The sequence below is a fragment of the Erythrolamprus reginae genome, chromosome 3, assembly GCF_031021105.1.
Source record: "Erythrolamprus reginae isolate rEryReg1 chromosome 3, rEryReg1.hap1, whole genome shotgun sequence".
Taxonomy (NCBI): domain Eukaryota; kingdom Metazoa; phylum Chordata; class Lepidosauria; order Squamata; family Dipsadidae; genus Erythrolamprus; species Erythrolamprus reginae.
In genome coordinates, this window is record NC_091952.1 from 242,420,397 (window position 1) to 242,439,981 (window position 19,585).

The 19,585-nt window shown below is 42.9% G+C and overlaps 1 protein-coding gene across 10 annotated transcripts in view; it reads right to left on the reverse strand.

Moving 5' to 3' along the window:
* The window catches only part of MTSS1 (MTSS I-BAR domain containing 1), a 207,913-nt gene that overhangs the window by 164,852 nt on the left and 23,476 nt on the right, over window positions 1-19,585 (reverse strand). For all 10 annotated transcript variants that reach the window (XM_070748282.1, XM_070748280.1, XM_070748286.1 and 7 more), the window contains exon 2: window positions 4,981-5,042. In XM_070748282.1, coding sequence (XP_070604383.1) covers window positions 4,981-5,042 — 62 coding nt within the window. The remainder of the gene's footprint in view (window positions 1-4,980; window positions 5,043-19,585) is intronic.

Consider the following 19,585-nt stretch of genomic DNA (forward strand, 5'->3'; position numbering starts at 1 on the left):
TTACTGTTGATTTACCAACCACGTCTGCTGGAAGTTTGTTCCAAGGATCTACTACTCTTTCAGTGAAATAATATTTTCTCACGTTGCTTTTGATCTTTCCCCCAACTAACTTCAGTTTGTGTCCCCTTGTTCTTGTGTTCAATTTCCTATTAAAAACACTTCCCTCCTGAACCTTATTTAACCCTTTAACATATTTAAATGTTTCGATCATGTCCCCCCTTTTCCTTCTGTCCTCCAGACTATACAGATTGAGTTCATTAAGTCTTCCCTGATAGGTTTTATGCTTAAGACCTTCCACCATTCTTGTAGCCCGTCTTTGGACCCGTTCAATTTTGTCAATATCTTTTGGTATAGGCTTTTCGTGAAGTTCGAACCTGCAAAAATCGAGGGAACACTGCAGAGGCTTTTCTTTGGTTTAAGTCAGGTTGAAATTCAACATTTTTCCCTACCGGTTCTGTGGGCGAGGCTTGGTGGGCATGGCAGGATACTGCAAAATCTCAATCCCTTCCCATTTCTAGGGAGGAAGGATACTGCAAAATCTCTATTCCTTCCCCACTTACAAAACAGGGCATAAATACAAAATGCAACATGTAAAAAAAGCCCAAATATCATATTAATACTAAAACCCAAGATTATTAAAACCAGGCATCCACATTCATCCTATCACACTCATACACTCATGTCATCAGCTGGAGCAGGATGCCAACACTCAACGGCTCCAGGCCTGCAAAGGTGAGTTTTTAAAAACTTACGAAAGGCCAGGGAAGATGTGGGGTGGGAGGGTGCAAATCCCTGAAGGGAGTTGATTCCAAAGGGGTGGAACTGCCCCAGAGAAGGCTCTTCCCCTAGGCCGCCCCAGCCGGCATTGCTTAGCTGATGGAACCTGGAGAAGGCCAACTCTGTGGGACCTGACCAGCCGCTGGGATACGTAAGGCAGGAGACGGTCCTCTAAGTCAGTGTTTCCCAACCTTGGCAACTTGAAAATATCTGGACTTCAACTCCCAGAATTCCATTCTGGGAGTTGAAGTCCAAATATCTTCAAGTTGCCAAGGTTGGGAAACATTGCTCTAAGTCAGTGATTTTCAACCTTTTTTGAGCCGCGGCACATTTTTTACATTTATGAAACCCTGGGGCACATTGAGCGGGGCGAGGGCGAGGGGGCTAAAAAAAGTTTGGAGAAAAAATTCTCTCTCCCTCTTTCTTTTTCTCTCTCCATCCCTCTTTCTCTTCCTTCCTCTCTTTTTTGCTCTCTTTCTCTCCCTCCTTACCTCCCTCTATGTCTTTTTCTCCCTCTCTTGCTTCTTTCTCTTGTTCTCTTTCTCTCTCTCTTGCTTTCTGTCTCTCTCTTGCTTTCTTTCTCTTTTTTTCTCTCTCTTGCTTTTTATCTCTCTGAGCTTCGCGGCACACCTGACCATGTCTCGCGGCACACTAGTGTGCCACGGCACACTGGTTGAAAAACACTGCTCTAAGTAATCTGGCCATAAGCCATGTCATAACCAACACTTTAAATTGTGTTTGGAGACCAATTGGCAGCTTGCATAGTGATGATGAGATATGTGAGTACCTTGAAAGGCCCATAACAACTCACACAGCTGCATTTTGCACTAACTGCAGTCTCCAAATGTTCTTTAAAGGTAGCCCCATGTAGAGGGCTTTGCAGTAATCAAACCTCGAGGTGACGAGGGCATGAGTGACTGTGAGAAGAGACTAGAAACCTGGGTCACCCAAGTAGAATACTTTAACTACTACACTACATTGGCTCTCATGATCTCTCCCTCCCCCTGAAATAGCTGCCAATCCAGAACTATTTTTCATATGCAATCCTTTATTAGTAGAAATAATTGGCTTCTCACATCAACTAAAGTTCTTCCATTAACATTCCCAACCGCTATTTCTAAATCAAGTTACACTTTCCCGGACAGAATTAGAACTTTTTCCAATTAAAAAAAAATATTTAAGAGTCAGAATAATTCAACAGTAGCTTCTCTTCACGAGAGGTTGGGGAGTTATATGTCTGGACGTTTTCCATTCTGATTCCTGCACTAAGCAGAGTCTGCATTTGTTATCCTGCGTGGCTCCGTCCAACTCTTTGGTTCTTTGATTTTTTGGCTAAGGAAAATAAATTCCAGGGAGCAAGTAATATTCCATATTTTGCTAACCGATGTCTTTTCCTTTCCTTTTTTGGTGTTAATGCATTTGAATCCTCACAAAAACAGGACGTACAACGGATCTGCCAATTATTGCTGAATAATTCATTCCTCTCTAATTTTCAGTTCCCCCTGTCCAGCTGCGAAAAAGATCAGTTCTACTGACAATTAAGATACAAAAAACATCTGTAAGTCAGTAAGTGTAGCAGACAAGGATCAAAACCATTCAGTCTGCCTAGAAACTTCCTCACTGTGGGATCTTTGGAACTCCGAACCTGTTTTCTTGCAGATGTTTTATTACTCAACTAGGCAACATCATCACTGCACTGATGATACTGCCTAGCTGGGTAATGAAATGTCTTTCAAAAATACGATCAGGTTCAAAGAGATCAGGTTCAAAGAGTACCACGTACCCCACAGTTCAACCCTGGGTTACAAATACAGTGATACCTTGTCTTACAAACGCCTCGTTATACAAACTTTTCGAGATACAAACCCAGGGTTTAAGATTTTTTTGCCTCTTCTTACAAACTATTTTCACCTTACAAACCCACCGCCGCCGCTGGGATGCCCCGCCTCCGGACTTCCATTGCCAGCGAAGCGCCCATTTTTGCGCTGCTGGGATTCCCCTGAGGTTCCCCTCCATGGGAAACCCCACCTCCGGACTTCCGTGTTTTTGTGATGCTGCAGGGAAATCCCAGCAGCGCAAAAATGGGCGCTTCGCTGGCAATGGAAGTCCGGAGGTGGGGTTTCCCTGCGAGGAGAGCCTCAGTGAAATTGCAGCATCACAAAAACACAGACGTCCGGAGGTGGGGTTTCAAGGACTTCAGTGTTTTTGTGATGCTGCGATTTCACTGATGCTCCCTTCACTGAGAAACACCACCTCCGGACTTCCGTTGCCAGCGATGGGAACACTGCAGAGGCTTTTCCAGCCAGATGCTGGGATTCCCCTGCAGCATCGCAAAAACACAGAAGTTTGGAGGTGGGGTTTCCCATGGAGGGGAGCCTCAGGGGAATCCCAGCAGCGCAAAAACAGGCACTTTGGCTGGCAAAAGGGGTGAATTTTGGGCTTGCACGAATTAATCACTTTTCCATTGATTCCTATGGGAAACATTGTTTCATCTTACAAACTTTTCACCTTAAGAACCTCATCGCAGAACCAATTCAGTTTGTAAGACAAGGTATCACTGTATTTTCTTCTATTAGTTTTATCACACTTTCCCTTTTACTGAGACTGTAAATTTAATTACCTTTAACTTTAAACCCAACCAACCAGCATTGCTCAAATGTAAAATCTTGTAACTTCCCCTTCTGGGATGTTTGCCTGTTCAGCTTTTGAAAAATGCTTTCGTACACTAAATGCAATGTAGTTAATAAACTGCAATGAATGAACAAGTGTCTTAGACAATGACGATGAATGTCTTAGCATGTAACTGTGGTTTTGTTAGTTAAACACTCCATGCTTAGACAATTGATTAAACTCTGCTAATGCAACAGATTAAAGGATAACTAACCTGGCCTTCTTAAAAAGAAAGCTTGATAATCAAAAATTTTAAAGGTACAAACGCTGATGTACGATATCAATAATCAATTTTGTGGCCATATTCAGTCCCCAAGTACAGTGTTCCCTCGATTTTCGCGGGGGTTGCGTTCCAAGACCGCCCGCGCAAGTTGAATTTCCGTGAAGTGGAGATGCGGAAGTAAATACACCATTTTTGGCTATGGACAGTATCACAAGCCTTCCCTGAACACTTTAAACCCCTAAATTACCATTTCCCATTCCCTTAACAACCATTTACTCACCATTATTACTGGTACTCACCATTGAATAAGACACTTAAGTGATCCTGATATTTATAAACATAATTATTTATTAACAATAATAATTTTTTTTGTTATTTATTTGCAAAAATTATTAGTTTGGCGATGACGTATGACATCATCGGGCAGGAAAAACCGTGATATAGAAAAAAACCCGCAAAGTATTTTTTAATTAATATTTTTTGAAAAACCGTGATATAGGCTATTCGCGAAGTTCGAACCTGCAAAAACCGAGGGAACACTGTACCTACTTTGTTACATCTGGAACTTGCTCATATAATGTAATAGTAAATAAAATGTACTATTTATTAAATCTATATGCTGCCCATATCTCACTATCAAGCAAGTTAGGGCAGCTTACAACATCATAGAACAAAGATATAAAACAGAATGTTCAATCAATCAATCAATCAGAAAGAAGCTGGAAGGGACCTTGGAGGTCTTCTAGTTCAACCCCCTGCTCAAGCCAGTACCTACACATTAAATCTTTATGTTAAAAATATTAAAAACGATAAACATTAAAAATCAGAAAACTGGATAAATCAAATCATAGTGGCCCTATTCATGTTTCCCCTAATATATAAGGGCCCAAAATGAATGCTTCAATTTTTGTGATATTTAATAATAATAATAATTTATTAGATTTGTATGCCACCCCTCTCCAAAGACTCGGGGCGGCTCACAACAAACAATAAAACAATATATATAGGCACAAATCCAATATTAAGAGGGGGGGAAACTAAAAACCCTATCATAATTAAAAACCAAACAGCACATACATACCAAACATAAATTATAATATATTTAAAGACTCAACTTCATTGTTCAACATGTTTCTTCCTTACCACTTCCAAACTAACTTTGCACAGCCAATTCCACTGCTTTGCTTGCCAATTAAATGCCCCCAAACAGCCTTACCGCTGTTGAAGGCTCATTTTTTTTTTTAAAAAAATCAAGATATGTCCTGCTATCACTCGGAAACTGCCTGTGCCAATATAGAAATATAACTTACCTAAGTTGAGACTGAAGTTTCCCTGCTTTATTTATGAAATCTTCCCAAATTGGATAACTTCCCTGGAAGAGAAAAAAGCACAAAACTTTGATCAATGCAAATATTCCCACATATCTAAAAATATTAAGAAACTTACAAAAAAAAAACAAATACACAGTGGCAATAAATAAACACACAGGTAATGCCGGATCAATGTCTTTCTTAAAGACTCAGGATGGACAAAAAAATAAACTTCCTATTAGCACAGATTAATTTCTTCCAATCAAATTCATACAGTCACCTAGATTACATGTAGGCAAAAATGGAGGCTACTTTTGAATAACCATTTATCTTAACTTTACAAAACGGGTTAGGGAAAACAACCTGTTTACACAACCAGCCCGCAAACCAACTGAAGATTGTTAAAAGTCATTCTAACCAAGATAGAACCTAGTTATACAGAATTTTAAATCTCTCATCTGTTAGGCTGAAGCCATCGTTCAAAGTGGAGACTTTGGCCTGCCTCTCTCTCTCTCTCTTTCTTTCTTTCTTTCTTTCTTTCTTTCTTTCTTTCTTTCTTTCTTTCTTCCTTTGGATTTATATAATAGGATTTATAATAGGATGTAGAATGTATAAGTACTGTGGAAATTTAGGAGAGGCGGTTGCATGAGGGGAAAGAGTACTAGCCACAACAAATTCCTTCTAAATACTCAAGGTCATCCTTTGTTTAACACCTGCCTGGAAGTTGATGGGGGGAACGGACACATTGGCAGAGCCAGAGTGGACCATGTGATGAACTTGTGGGTGTGGGAACAGGGGATAAACTTTAAACTGGGTGGAGAAACCCACGGGACATCAGGTTCGGGTTTCTCCAGTTGTGCTAACATGTCTCTGTTCATAAATTGGAACTTTGAGGAACCCTGATTTAATTCTCAGATGCTATTTGGAACGCTGACATCATCGGTTATAATGGAAAGACATTCAATTCTCAAACATATAGATACAGGTTGTCCTCAGCTTATGACTGGTCGAAATAAAATTACTTACAATCCAGATTCAAAATTTCAAAGTCTGTGGGCCTTCCCCCTGCAGTCACAACTGCATTTTAGGTGTATGGCAACCTTAAGTATATTTACAACTATTTGCAGCAGTACTTCAATGACATGATTTATGATATCTTTGAGGGAAGCCAACAGTTAACATACTACCGGTTTCTGGCAAAACAAAAACCATAGAAAACAACTGCTTTACCTAATGATTGTGTATTCACTTCACAGCAGACCCTCAAAAGGCCACAACATTGTGCACTGCCATGTGGTGACCTGCTTTGTGACTATCACAACTTATGAGCAAAGCTGTGGGGTTGAATTATAGTCATGTCAACCCAAAGAGCAACCTAGGAATCAGGATATAGTACATATCATTGATTGCTAAACTATTTGATCCAATTACCCCTTTTCCCAGCCTCAAATAATTTTATTCCGGTATCCCTACAAAAGAAAGCAGACTTTGTTGTTTTACACAAGTTTCTCAGTAACAGCAGAAGTCCCAAACTGGATGCTCAATTCACAAACAATGAGAAATTATCTCATATTTAAAGAACCACTGGCCTACATAACACACGCGTTTGCTTTCTAATACACAGAGATGTGAAATTTGCAGAAATCATAAAAATTGGGCGCGGGGGGGGGGATATCACACCAGGAGCCCGGGAAGCGCAACACTTTCTATGGATTGGATTTTAGGATTTTTTTGGTTTTCAGTATTTTAATATTAGATTTCTACATACTTGTACTGTATTTATTACCCTGTTTCCCCCAAAATAAGACAGCGTCTTATATTAATTTTTGCTCCCAAAGATGTGCTATGTCTTATTTTCAGGGAATGTCTTAATTTTTTTCAATGAAGAAGAATTCACATTTATTGCTGAACAAAAAAAGTTGATCATTTATATACTGTACAGTAGTTGCCATCACAAACCAGCACAACCAGCCAAACGGTGAATCCTATCAAAAATTTCTTACTACTACCGTACCATTATTTCCATGTACAACAATTATACTTTCTTCAAATATATGTTATATATGTTCTGTTTGGGGATGCTGCGAAACTAAACATCTCCTGCGTCTTACTTTCGGGGGATGCCTTATATTAGGCAATTCTATGAATCTTCTCCTATGTCTTACTTTCAGGGGTGACTTATTTTCAGGGAAACAGGGTATGTTGTACACTGCCCTGAGTCGGTTGAGAAGGGCAGCATAGAAGTTAGTTAGTTAAAGGAAGGAAGGAAGGAAGGAGGGAGGGAGGAGGAAGGAAAGAAAGAAGGAGGAAAGAAAGAAAGAAAGAAAAAAAGAAGGAAGGAAGGAAGGAAGGAGGAAAGAAAGAAAGAAAGAGGGAGGGAGGGAGGGAGGGAGGGAAGGAAGGAAGACAAAACAAATTCTCTTCTTCCCCACGCCCAAATTTTGAGCCACAATGTCTACAGGGAATGCAACTAGGCAAGTCAATTCCCAACCCCAGCCTCCTAATCCCCTTTCCCCCTCAAACTCAGCTCAAACTCCAATTTGGTTTTGACAAGAAGTCTCCCATATTTGCTCCGGGCAATTCGACAACCCTTGAATCATCCCACTTTTTCCCCAGGAGCCAACGCAAAAGACTCATGAAACAGAGACACCATTCTGTCAAGCATCAGTCACTTCTCGATAATCGTGAAACCGGATCGGAGCAGCTCCGGGCTGTGCAAAAAGATCTGTCAACTGTTGGTGATTTCGAAGCACCGAGAAGTAGGTAAGACTCCCGTCTCTGGCCTCAGCCTCACCTGTTACAGCACAAGCCCCAAACAAAACAGCAATTCATTCCGACATTCTCAGGTTTCTTGTCTCTGTGGTTCGTTTACACCGCGCTTCAAAACCATCCGCTTCACTTGTCGGGGATTATTTTTCCGCCCCCTTTTGTTTCGTCACGCAACACAAAACGTTTGCCTGTGTTTTCATTGTATGAGATTTCATAACATTTACTCTAATCCTTTACCTAATTACTTTTATTTGGTCCTCAGATTTAGAACTTGCCTTTCTTCCAGACAGTCAAGGACACGTGAACCGCTCCAACCTTGCTTCGTATCGTGGCTGACCAAGATCACCCATTGATTTTCATGATTGCGAGAGCCATCGTGGGGCTTCCTAGATTCGCCCCCGTTTCTGCAACACTCCGCAGCCTGCACTGGCTGCCGATCGGTTTCCGGTCACAATTCAAATTGTTAGTAATGACCTATAAAGCCCTACATGGCATTGGACCAGAATACCTCCGGAACCGCCTTCTACCGCACGAATCCCAGCAGCCGATAAGGTCCCAGAGTTGGTCTTCTCCGGGTCCCGTCGACCAAACAATGTCGTTTGGCGGGCCCCAGGGGAAGAGCCTTCTCTGTGGCGGCCCCGGCCCTCTGGAATCAGCTCCCCCCAGAGATTAGAGCGGCCCCCACCCTCCTTGTCTTTCGCAAACTACTCAAGACCCACTTTTGTCGCCAGGCATGGGAGAGTTAAGATATTCCTTCCCCTAGGCCATTGCAAGTTATGCATGGTATGTTTGTGTGTATGTTTGGTTTTTTTATAATAAGGGTTTTTAGTTGTTTTATTAAATTGGATTGTTACATGTTGTTTTACCATTGTTGTTAGCCGCCCCGAGTCTGCGGAGAGGGGCGGCATACAAATCCAATAAATTTAAACATGCCTGGGATAAACATATATCCATTGTAAGATAAAATACAGGAAATAGTATAAGGGCAGACTAGATGGACCATGAGGTCTTTTTCTGCCGTCAGTCTTCTATGTTTCTACAAATAAAATAAATAAATAAATTAGGATCTTGTCTAGGGTGTTGTGCAAGAGCTTAACCAATCTACCACATGCCATATTTTTCCTCCCTAAAAGAGACTGAAAGTTCAGGTGTGTCTTGTACTCTGAATGTAGCTTTTTCCAAAGCTTTTTTTTCATCCCTTACTAGGTGCTAATGATCTTCCCAACTCTTAACTTGCAGGTTGTTTCATTGTTACTTACTGCAAAGAATGTTTTCCAAGCCCTAAGTCTTTGCAGGGTTTCTTTTCCATTGCTCTACTTGCTCAGAATGTTTCTTTCCAGCCCTAACCAGGTGCTAACAATGTTCCCAGCTCTCACTGGCTTGCAAGCTCTTTCATTGTTACTCTCTCTGAATAAGGTTTTATTTTTTAAAGTCCTAGCCAGGGGATAAAATTATGTGCTGAAGCAGACCAGACTAAGGATGCTAGCCAGATGAATATCTGGAAAGCAGATTCTTTTTCCTGTTTTCCTCCCCAAAAACTAAGGCGCGTCTTACATTCCAAAAAATGTGGTATTCAGCTACATAATAGGATCACATTGAGTGTGCCCGTGGCATCCTTATTTCCTCTGCTGTTCATAAACTGGACAGCTGTGTTGCCCACAAATTTAATGCACATAATAAAACAGGGCTTTCTGGGTATCAATGTATGTGTATCGATTTTTTTTCCAAACAAAAAGGAAAGCCTAGATTCTTTCACATGGTGAAATCTACTGAACAACATCCCATTCATTTAACAATATCAGCCAATACAGCCAATACATTTATTCTACAAATGCCTCTACTTACGAACTTTTCTAGATAAGAATCGTGTGTTCAAGATTTTTTTGCCTCTTCTCAAGAACCATTTTCCACTCACAAACCCGAGCCTCTGAAACTGTAACCAGAAAAGGCAGGGGGAAGCCTCCGAGGGGCCTCTCTAGGAATCTCCTGGGAGGAATCATGACCAGAAAAAGCAAGAAGAAGCCTCTGTGGGGCCTCTCTAGGAAACTCCTGGGAGGAATCATGACCAGAAAAAGCAAGAAGAAGCCTCTGTGGGGCCTCTCTAGGAATCTCCTGGGAGGAATCAGGGCCAGAAAAGGCAGGGAGAAGCCTCCGAGGGGCCTTCCTATGAATCTCCTGGGAGGAAACAGGGCCGGAAAAGGCAGGGAGAAGCCTCCGTGGGGCCTCTCTAGGAATCTCCTGGGAGGAATCAGGGCCAGAAAAGGCAGGAAGAAGCCTCCAAGGGGCCTCTCTAGGAACTCCTGGGAGGAATCAGGGCCAGAAAAGGCAGGAAGAAGCCTTCGAGGGGCCTCTCTAGGAATCTCCTGGGAGGAATCAGGGCCTCTGAGGGGCCTCCCTAGGAATCTCCTGGGAGGAAACAGGGCCGGAAAAGGCAGGGAGAAGCCTCCGTGGGGCTTCTCTAGGAATCTCCTGGGAGGAAACAGGGCCGGAAAAGACAGGAAGAAGCCTCCAAGGGGCCTCTCTAGGAATCTCCTGGGGGGAATCAGGTCCAGAAAAGGCAGGGAGAAGCCTCCGAGGGGCCTCCCTAGGAATCTCCTGGGAGGAAACAGGGCCGGAAAGGGCAGGGAGAAGCCTCCGTGGGGCCTCTCTAGGAATCTCTTGGGAGGAAACAGGGCCTCCACCCTCCCTGTGGTTTCCCCAATCGCACACATTATTTGCTTTTACATTGATTCCTATGGGAAACATTGCTTCTTCTTACAAACTTTTCTACTTAAGGACCGGGTCATGGAACGAATTAAGTTCGTAAGTAGAGGTACCACTGTACCTGAGGGACTGTCATGGAGAAGAGGGGATTGACTTATTCTCCAAGGCCCCATAGGACATGACGAAAAGTGATGGATGGAAGCTTGTTAAAGAGAGATCCAATCTAGAACTAAAGAGAAATTTCCTGGTATTGAGAACAATTAATCAATGAAATGGCTTGTCTGTTGTCTCCCAGAGTTGTGGGTACTTCATCACTGGAAGTTTCAAAAATAAACTGGACAATCTTTTGACTAGGGTGGTGTAAGGCTTGCCTTGAGCAACGGGTTGGTCTAGAACAGTGATTTTCAACCTTTTTTGAGCTGCGGCACATTTTTTACATTTATGAAACCCTGGGGCACATTGAGCGGGGGGAGGGTGGGGGCTAAAAAAGTTTGGACAAAAAAATTCTCTCTCTTCCTCCCTTTCGCTCTATTTCTCTCTCCCTCCCTCTTTCTCTCCCTTCCTTCTTTCTCTCTCCATCCCTCTTCCTTTCTCTTCCTTCCTTCCTCTCTTTTTTGCTCTCTTTCTCTCTCCCTCCCTCCCTCTATGTCTTTCTCTATCCTTCACTCCCTCTCTTTCTCTCTCTCTTGCTTTCTTTCTCTTGTTCTCTTTCTCTCTCTCTTGCTTTCTTTCTCTCTTGCTTTCTTTCTCTCTCTGAGCTTCGCGCCACACCTGACCATGTCTCACGGCACACTAGTGTGCTGCGGCACACTGGTTGAAACACTGGTCTAGAAGACCTGCAAAGTCCTTTCCAGCCCTATGATTCTTTGTTCTATCCCCCTTCCTTAACAAATGGCAACTGGCTGCGATAACTCTCCCAATCAATCAAACATGAGATGAATCCCTTATTCATTATACTACAATGCAATTTTCTGCTCCTCTTCATGGTTAATGTGCATTTTCATTATGTTCACTAGGGAACGAATATCCAGGAGGAAATAGAACATGCAACCTAATACAGCAATTATTCTCCCTCAAACCAAAATAAGATGATTCAAATGTCAGGTGCATTCAAAGCTCTAATTCCAGTCAACCTCAAACGGATTAACAAATGAAAAGGGCAATGCTACGGGTATAGCCCCAAAACATGGGTACAGGTTTTTCATCACTAGCCTGTACTTTGAGAAAGGTACAAATTGTCTTCCTCTGACACAGGAAGACAAATGTTTAAAAATCAAAGGTACATTGACATTTGTCATTAAGATAACGATGTGTCAAGAGCAAAATCGTGAATTGTACACCACCTTCGTGGATCTCACAAAGGCTTTTGACACTGTCAGTTGAGAAGTGCATCATGTCAAAATTCATTCCTGATGGTACGTCAATTTCACAACGGTATGATGGCCCATGTGCTGGACAATGGAGAAGCATCAGAGGCCTTTTCCATCACAAATGGCGTCAAGCAAGGTGCGTATTTGCACCGACCTGGTTCAGCATAATGTTTTCAGCCATGCTGTCAAATGCCTTTCAGAACAATTTCTTGGGAGTTAGCCTTAGATACAGGACTGATGGGAAACAGCTCAACCTGCAAAGACTCCAGGCTGTCACCAAGATAAACTGTAATGCTCTCTACATGGGGCTACCCTTAAAAAGTGTTCAGAAACTTCAGATCGTGCAGAATGCAGCTGCGAGAGCAGTCATGGGCTTCCCTAGGTATGCCCATGTTACACCAACACTCCGCAGTCTGCATTGGTTGCCGATCAATTTCCGGTCACAATTCAAAGTGTTGGTTATGACCTTTAAAGCCCTTCATGGCATCGGACCGGAATATCTCCGAGACCGCCTTCTGCCGCATGAATCCCAGCGACCGATTAGGTCCCACAGAGTTGGCCTTCTCCGGGTCCCGTCGACTAAACAATGTCGTCTGGCGGGACCCAGGGGAAGAACCTTCTCTGTGGCGGCCCCGACTCTCTGGAACCAGCTCCCCCCAGAGATTAGAACTGCCCCTACCCTCCTCGCCTTTCGTAAACTCCTTAAAACCCACATTTGTCATCAGGCATGGGGGAACTGAGATATCTCCCCCAAGCCTATACAGTGGTACCTCGAGATACGAGTTTAATTCGTTCCGGACCTGGGCTCTTAAGTCGAGCAGCTCTTATCTCGAACGACTTTTCCCCATAGGAATTAATGTAAATAATTTTAATTGGTTCCAGCCCTCAAAAAACTCACAAAGTTAGTCTAAATTATGCAGAAAGACATGTTTTTAATGAAGAAATGTACATGTACATATAAATGAATAATGAAGTTTCTTTCACTTAACTTGTAAACTTTCTTAAACTTTTAAATTTACATATGTTCAACTTCTCTGCCACCCAATCCTGTAGGACAGAGGTCCCCAACCCTTTTTGCACCAGGGACCGGCTTTAAGCGATCAAGAGAGGAATGGGTGAATGAATGGACGGAGGGTGGGAAGGAAGGAAGGAAAGAGGGAAGGGACAGGAACAGAGGAAGGAAGCAAGGAAACTTATGAAAGGGGAGAGTAAGAGAGGAATGAGTGAAGGGAGGGAGGGAGGGAAGAAGGTGGGAAGGAGAAAGAAAAGAAGAAATAGAGGAAGGGAAGGTAAAAGAGAGAAAGAAAAAGAGCAAGAAAGAAAGAAAGAAAGAAAGAAAGAAAGAAAGAAAGAAAGAAAGGGGGAAGGGACAGGAACAGAGGAAGGAAGCAAGGAAACTTATGAAAGGGGAGAGTAAGAGAGGAATGAGTGAAGGGAGGGAGGGAGGGAAGAAGGTGGGAAGGAGAAAGAAAAGAAGAAATAGAGGAAGGGAAGGTAAAAGAGAAAGAAAAAGAGCAAGAAAGAAAGAAAAAAGAAAGAAAGAAAGAAAGAAAGAAAGAAAGAAAGAAAGAAAGAAAGAAAGAAAGGGGGAAGGGACAGGAACAGAGGAAGGAAGCAAGGAAACTTATGAAAGGGGAGAGTAAGAGAGGAATGAGTGAAAGGAGGGAGGGAGGGAAGAAGGTGGGAAGGAGAAAGAAAAGAAGAAATAGAGGAAGGGAAGGTAAAAGAGAGAAAGAAAAAGAGCAAGAAAGAAAGCTGCAAGCACCCCCCCGAGCCCCCCAGGCCGGCTGCAACCTTTTAAAACACGCGTGCCGCTTCGCAGCTGTCTCCTGAAGCCGAACGCGGAAGTTAGCGTTTGGCTTCAGGAGACAGCTCCTTGGCGCTTGTATCTCGAATTTGGGCTTGTAAGTAGAACAAAAATATCTCTCCCCTCCCAGCTCTTATCTCGAGTTGCTCTTAAGTAGAGCAGCTCTTATGTCGGGGTTCCACTGTACAATTTATGTATGGTATGCTTGTGTGTATGTCTGTTTAATAATGGGGTTTTTTAATATTTTAAATTGTAAATTATTAGATTTGTTATAAATTGTTTTTATTGTGTTGTGAGCCGCCCCGAGTCTACGGAAAGGGGCGGCATACAAATCTAATTAATAAATAATAATAATAATAATAATACTAATAATAATAATAATAATAATAATAATAATAATAATAATAATAATAATAAAGGAGACTATGCTACGTGACCTCCTCTTTGCTGACGACTGTGCCCTGAATGCTGGATTAGAGCAAGAAATGCAAGCCAATTTGGATAATTTTTCAGCAGCATGCGACAACTTTGGTCTCCTTATCAACCTAAAGAAGACCAAAGTGATGCATCAGCCAGCTCCGAAAGCCAAATACCAAGAGCCAACCATCACAATAAAGGGACAAAAGCTACAAGCAGTTTTCTAAAGAGTCTCAGTGGTGCAGTGGTTAGAGCGCAGTACTGCAAGCTATTTCCGCTGATCACCGGCTGCCAGCAGTTTGGCAGATCGAATCCCAATAAGCTCAAGGTTGACTCAGCCTTCCATCCTTCCAAAATCGGTAATATAAGGAGCCCAGGTTGTTGGGAGCAATATGCTTATTCTCTGTAAACTGCTTAGAGAGGGCTGTAAAGCACTGTGAAGCGGTATATAAGTCTAAATGCTAACCTATCAGCTATATCGTTACACACATTTATTTTATTTATTTTGTCGAGTACGTATTGGTAGTACAGTGTTCCCTTGCTTTTCGCGGGGGATGCGTTCCGAGACCGCCTGCGAAAGTCGAATTTCCGCAAAGTAGAGATGCGGAAGTAAATACACTATTTTTGGCTATGAACAGTATCACAAGCCTTCCCTTAACACTTTAAACCCCTAAATTGCAATTTTCCATTCCCTTAGCAACTATTCAGATTATTACTCACCATGTTTATTTATTGAGGTTTAAAAAAATATTTACTAAAGGCAGACAAAAGTTTGGCGATGACATATGACGTCATTGGGTGGGAAAAACCCGCAAAGTATTTTTTAATTAATATTTTTGAAAAACCGTGGTATAGACTTTTCGTGAATTTCGAACGGGCGAAAATCGAGGGAACACTGTATACAAAAAATAACACTTTTTATATACATGATATTGGTACTAATATGAGAGAAACTTAGGACAGGGATGGAAGGCATGCTACTGCACTTATGCTTCATCACAATCTTTTACTCCATTTGTGATAGAACTACAATGGTTTACATATTTTCTGTCCCACCGTACTAAATTTAAAGATTAAAAAAATTCATATTACCCATAAGCTACTAAGCAATTGAAGAAGTTAAGAGAGACGAATCCATCCAGAGTGATGATTGAGAGATAACTAATTTAGGTTAATTGCTATAATTCAATTAGTCTTGAATTTACACCACCTTGATTAAATTAAATCAATTATATTTAGCTGATTTACAATCGGTGTTGCAGCCATATCTCCCGAGATACAGTTGATCCTAAATGTATTTTTCTGCCTTGTTTCTCCTAACTGTGGAATAAAAGAGATTTAGAGGAAAAATTTATGACTCAAGACAACATGATCGCTAATCTCGTGCCTGGCCTTTTCTGACCTCAAATTTCTCGCACATTCCTTCATGAGCAGAGAAGAACATAGCTTAGCTATCTGAAAGCACAAAATTAGGAAAAGAAATGCTTCTCACAGCTGAATTATATATATATACAGTAATACCTCGTCTTACGAACTTAATTGGTTCCGGGAGGAGATTCGTAAGGTGAAAAGTCCGTAAGACGAAACAATGTTTCCCATAGGAAACAATGTAAAATTAATTAATGCGTGCAAGCAAAAAAAAAATTTGGAAAAACGGCGCGCTGCTGGGCACCGCCGCCCGGCTGTCACCTTTTGAAACAGCTGAGCGCTTCTCAGCGTTCTCCCGAATGCCAAACACAGAGGTTCAGCAAAAGTTCGGGTTTGGGTTCAGGAGGCCACCGAGAAGCGTCGCCGTCTGGCTGTCGCCTTTTGAAACAGCCGGGGGCTTCTCAGCGTTCCCCTGAACGCCGAACCCGAACTTTTGCTGAACTTCCAGGTTCGGTGTTCGGAAGGCCGCCGAGAAGCCCCGCCACCCAGCTGTCGCCTTGAGTGATGGGCCAACATGCATACAGCATGTCGGCCCATCAGCTCACTGCCCATCAGCTCACTGCTCAAGCAAATTGAGTTGCTTACATCCCTACGACCAACCACTCGCATAACCCAATTCCAAATTGTGGCTGTAAATCGAGGACATTAGGGGTTGGGGATCCCTGACCTTCTACGTTGGTGGTTTTCAACCTTTCTAATGCTTAATACAGTTCCTCGTATTGTGGTGATCCCCAACCATAAGTCTAGCGCCAATTCTCCCAACAGAGCTTTGAGAACCACTGTTCCACGTTGATCTGGAATGAAGACACATCTGCAGGAAAACAAGGTAGCTCAGAGACCAAGGATCCTTCATGTCAACCCAAATATTCAAACATGCTAAGGAAAGAGTCCTCCTTTTACACTTTCGCCAGCTATCCTTAGCGGGACATCAGACTTGCAATTGTTGATCATAATATTTCTGTGGATTGCAGCTGTAGAAACAATTATCTTAAACAGGTATCTGCTCTAGGTGGGGTAGAAATCACAAATCGGACAGCATCTCAGGACAAATCTTCCCATGTAATTCATTGAAAGGGAGGGGGGTTGTATTTTGAATAAATAAAAGTTTCTTTGTTTGCACTAACAGCACAATCATTTCTCCTGCAGCACAAGCTGTTTCCATGCTGTTTCCCTAACCTCTGCTGGGTTGTTTTTCTGCCTTTATACCTTCCAATTTTGGCAAGGACCTAAGGCAAGAAAATTATCATCATTTAACACCTGACTATTTGCAATTGTTCCCTACTCCTCTAATGTTATTCCAGGTAGTCCTCGACTTACAGACATAATAGGGCCTAGCCATTACGGCGGTATCTTTATGTTGTTTGCAAATGTGATCACCCACACGATCAACCCAATTTTATGACTTTTTGCAGTGGTTGTTAAGCATAGTCATTAAGCAAACCCATTGTTCACTATGGGACATTTTTGCCTAAAGCTGTACATAAATGCCACTTTGGAGCAAAAAAAACCCCCTCATGAGTCATGGTCATTTGACCACAGGATGTTGCAAACAGACATAAATATGGTCATATGTTGTGGGAGGCAATTGTCCAAACCTCAGAATTATAATAATAATAATAACAACAACAACAGAGTTGGAAGGGACTTCCAGTCCAACCTCCTGCTTAGGCAGGAAACCCTACACTACTTCGGACAGATGATTATCCAACATCTTAAAAACTTCACTGATTAATTGCTCTGTCAGTAAATTTCTCCTTAGTTCTAAGTTGCTTCTCTCCTTGTTTAGTTTCCACCCATTGCTTCTTGTCCTACCCTCAGGTGCTTTGGAGAATAGGTTGACTCCTTCTTCTTTGTGGCAACCCCTGAGATATTGGAACATTGCTATCATGTCTCCCCTGGTCCTTCTTTTCATTCAACTAGATATACCCAGTTCCCGCAACCATTCTTCATATGTTTTAGCCTCCAGTCCCCTAATCATCTATGTCGCTTTTCTCTGCACTCTTTCTAGAGTCTCAACATCCTTTTTGCATTGTGGCGACCAATACTGAATGCAGGATTCCAAGTGTGGCTTTACCAAGGCCTTATAAAGTGGTAGTAACACTTCATGTGATCTTGATTCTATCCCTCTGCTAATGCAGCCTAGAACTGTGTTGGCTTTTTTGGCAGCTGCTTCACACTGCTGGGGGGGTGGGGGGGTGGAGCTGTTTTCGCCCTTCCCAGGAGGCATTGAATTATGGGTGTGGGCACTTGCATGTTCACAATAGCATACATACATGCTCTTTTGTCACCCGAGGAAAAATAGGTTCGCCATCACTGCCCTAGACCAGTGTTTCTCAACCTCAGCAGCTTTAAAATGTGGACTACAACTCCCAGAAATTCCCAGCCAGTGTAAATCAGCTAAACGCTTTGCCGTCAGTCTACCATACAGGATGATCTGAACCCTTAGTAGACCCGCTAACCTAAACGGTACCTATCAAAATGCCCTATGGAAGAACTTTGCCCGTACAGATACGTCAACTCGTGCCTTGCTCGCCGATGAAGAAATGGGTTGACTAAGCCAAAGTAATATTTGTTGCATAAATATTTCATTCGCTCAATGAGGGAAAAGGCCACTTGCAAAACGGAAAGCAAAGAGCAAATTCCACCCTGTAAAAGATTTGCAGCTCTTGCTGTTCTTCTACACCAGCGGCTCCCAACCTTTGTGCCTTGTCAGCCCGGCTGGGGGTGGAAGAGGCGCATGGAACCCTTATGCTATTGGCGGGATAGTTCACACGCCTCTTGATGTTCGCAAGTGGCAGGCTAGAGCATGCACCCACGCAAGTGCCCCATGCAACCACACAAGTGGTGGGTTCCACTTAATAATTAATAATAATTTATTGGATTTGTATGCCGCCCCTCTCCGCAGACTCGGGCGGCTAACAACAATAATAAACACAACATGTACAATCCAATACTAAAAAACAACTAAAAACCCATTATAAAACCAAACATACACACAAACATACCATGCATAACTTGTAATGGCCTAGGGGGAAGAGCTATCTCAACTCCCCCATGCCTGGCGGTATAAATGAGTCTTGAGTAGTTTACGAAAGACAGGAAGGGTGGGGGCAGTTCTAATCTCCGGGGGGAGTAGGTTCCAGAGGGCCGGGGCCGCCAGAGAGAAGGCTCTTCCCCTGGGGCCTGCCAAACGACATTGTTTAGTCGACGGGACCCGGAGAAGGCCAACTCTGTGGGACCTTATTGGTCGCTGGGATTCGTGCGGTAGCAGGCGGTTCCGGAGGTAATCCGGTCCAATGCCACGTAGGGCGTTAAAACTCATGACCAACACTTTGAATTGTGACCGGAAACTGATCGGCAGCCAATGCAGGCCACGGAGTGTTGAAGAAACGTGTGCGAATCTTGGAAGCCCCATGATGGCTCTCGCGGCTGCGTTCTGCACGATCTGAAGTTTCCGAACACTTTTCAGAGGTAGCCCCATGTAGAGAGCTACATGGAGCTTACCTCCGCCACTGGTTCGAATTGCGACATTTTGCACGCGTGCACTAGTGGAGTAAGCGCAAGCGCATCCCCTCGCACGCTTTCACTTACACACGTGCTCCGAAGGTAGATTAAGCCCGAAACACAGCTGAGGAACTGATCAGCTGTGCTTCGGGCAAAGAAACAAAGGTTAATACGTCCCAGCGGCTGATAAGAGCCCACAGAGTTGGCCTTCTCTGGATCCTGTCAGCCAAATAATGTCAGCTAGCGGACCCGCAGGGAAGGGCCTTCTCTGTGGGGGCTCCAACTCTATGGAACGAACTGCCTCCGGAGATTCGCATTCTTCCCACCTTACTGGCCTTCTGTAAAGCTGTCAAGACGTCTCTTCCGGCAGGCCTGGAATTGTTGAGTGGATGAAATCCTAGATTACTAGGTATGTGACAGAGAGTACAGTGGTACCTCTACTTAAGAACTTAATTCATTCCGTGACCAGTTTTTTAAGTAGAAAAATTTGTAAGTAAAAGCAATTTTTCCCATAGAAAAGCAAAAAAGGCGTGCAAACCCATTAGGAAAGAAGTAAAAGCTCGGAATTTGGGTGGGAGGAGGAGGAGGAAGAAGAGGAGGATAGTCG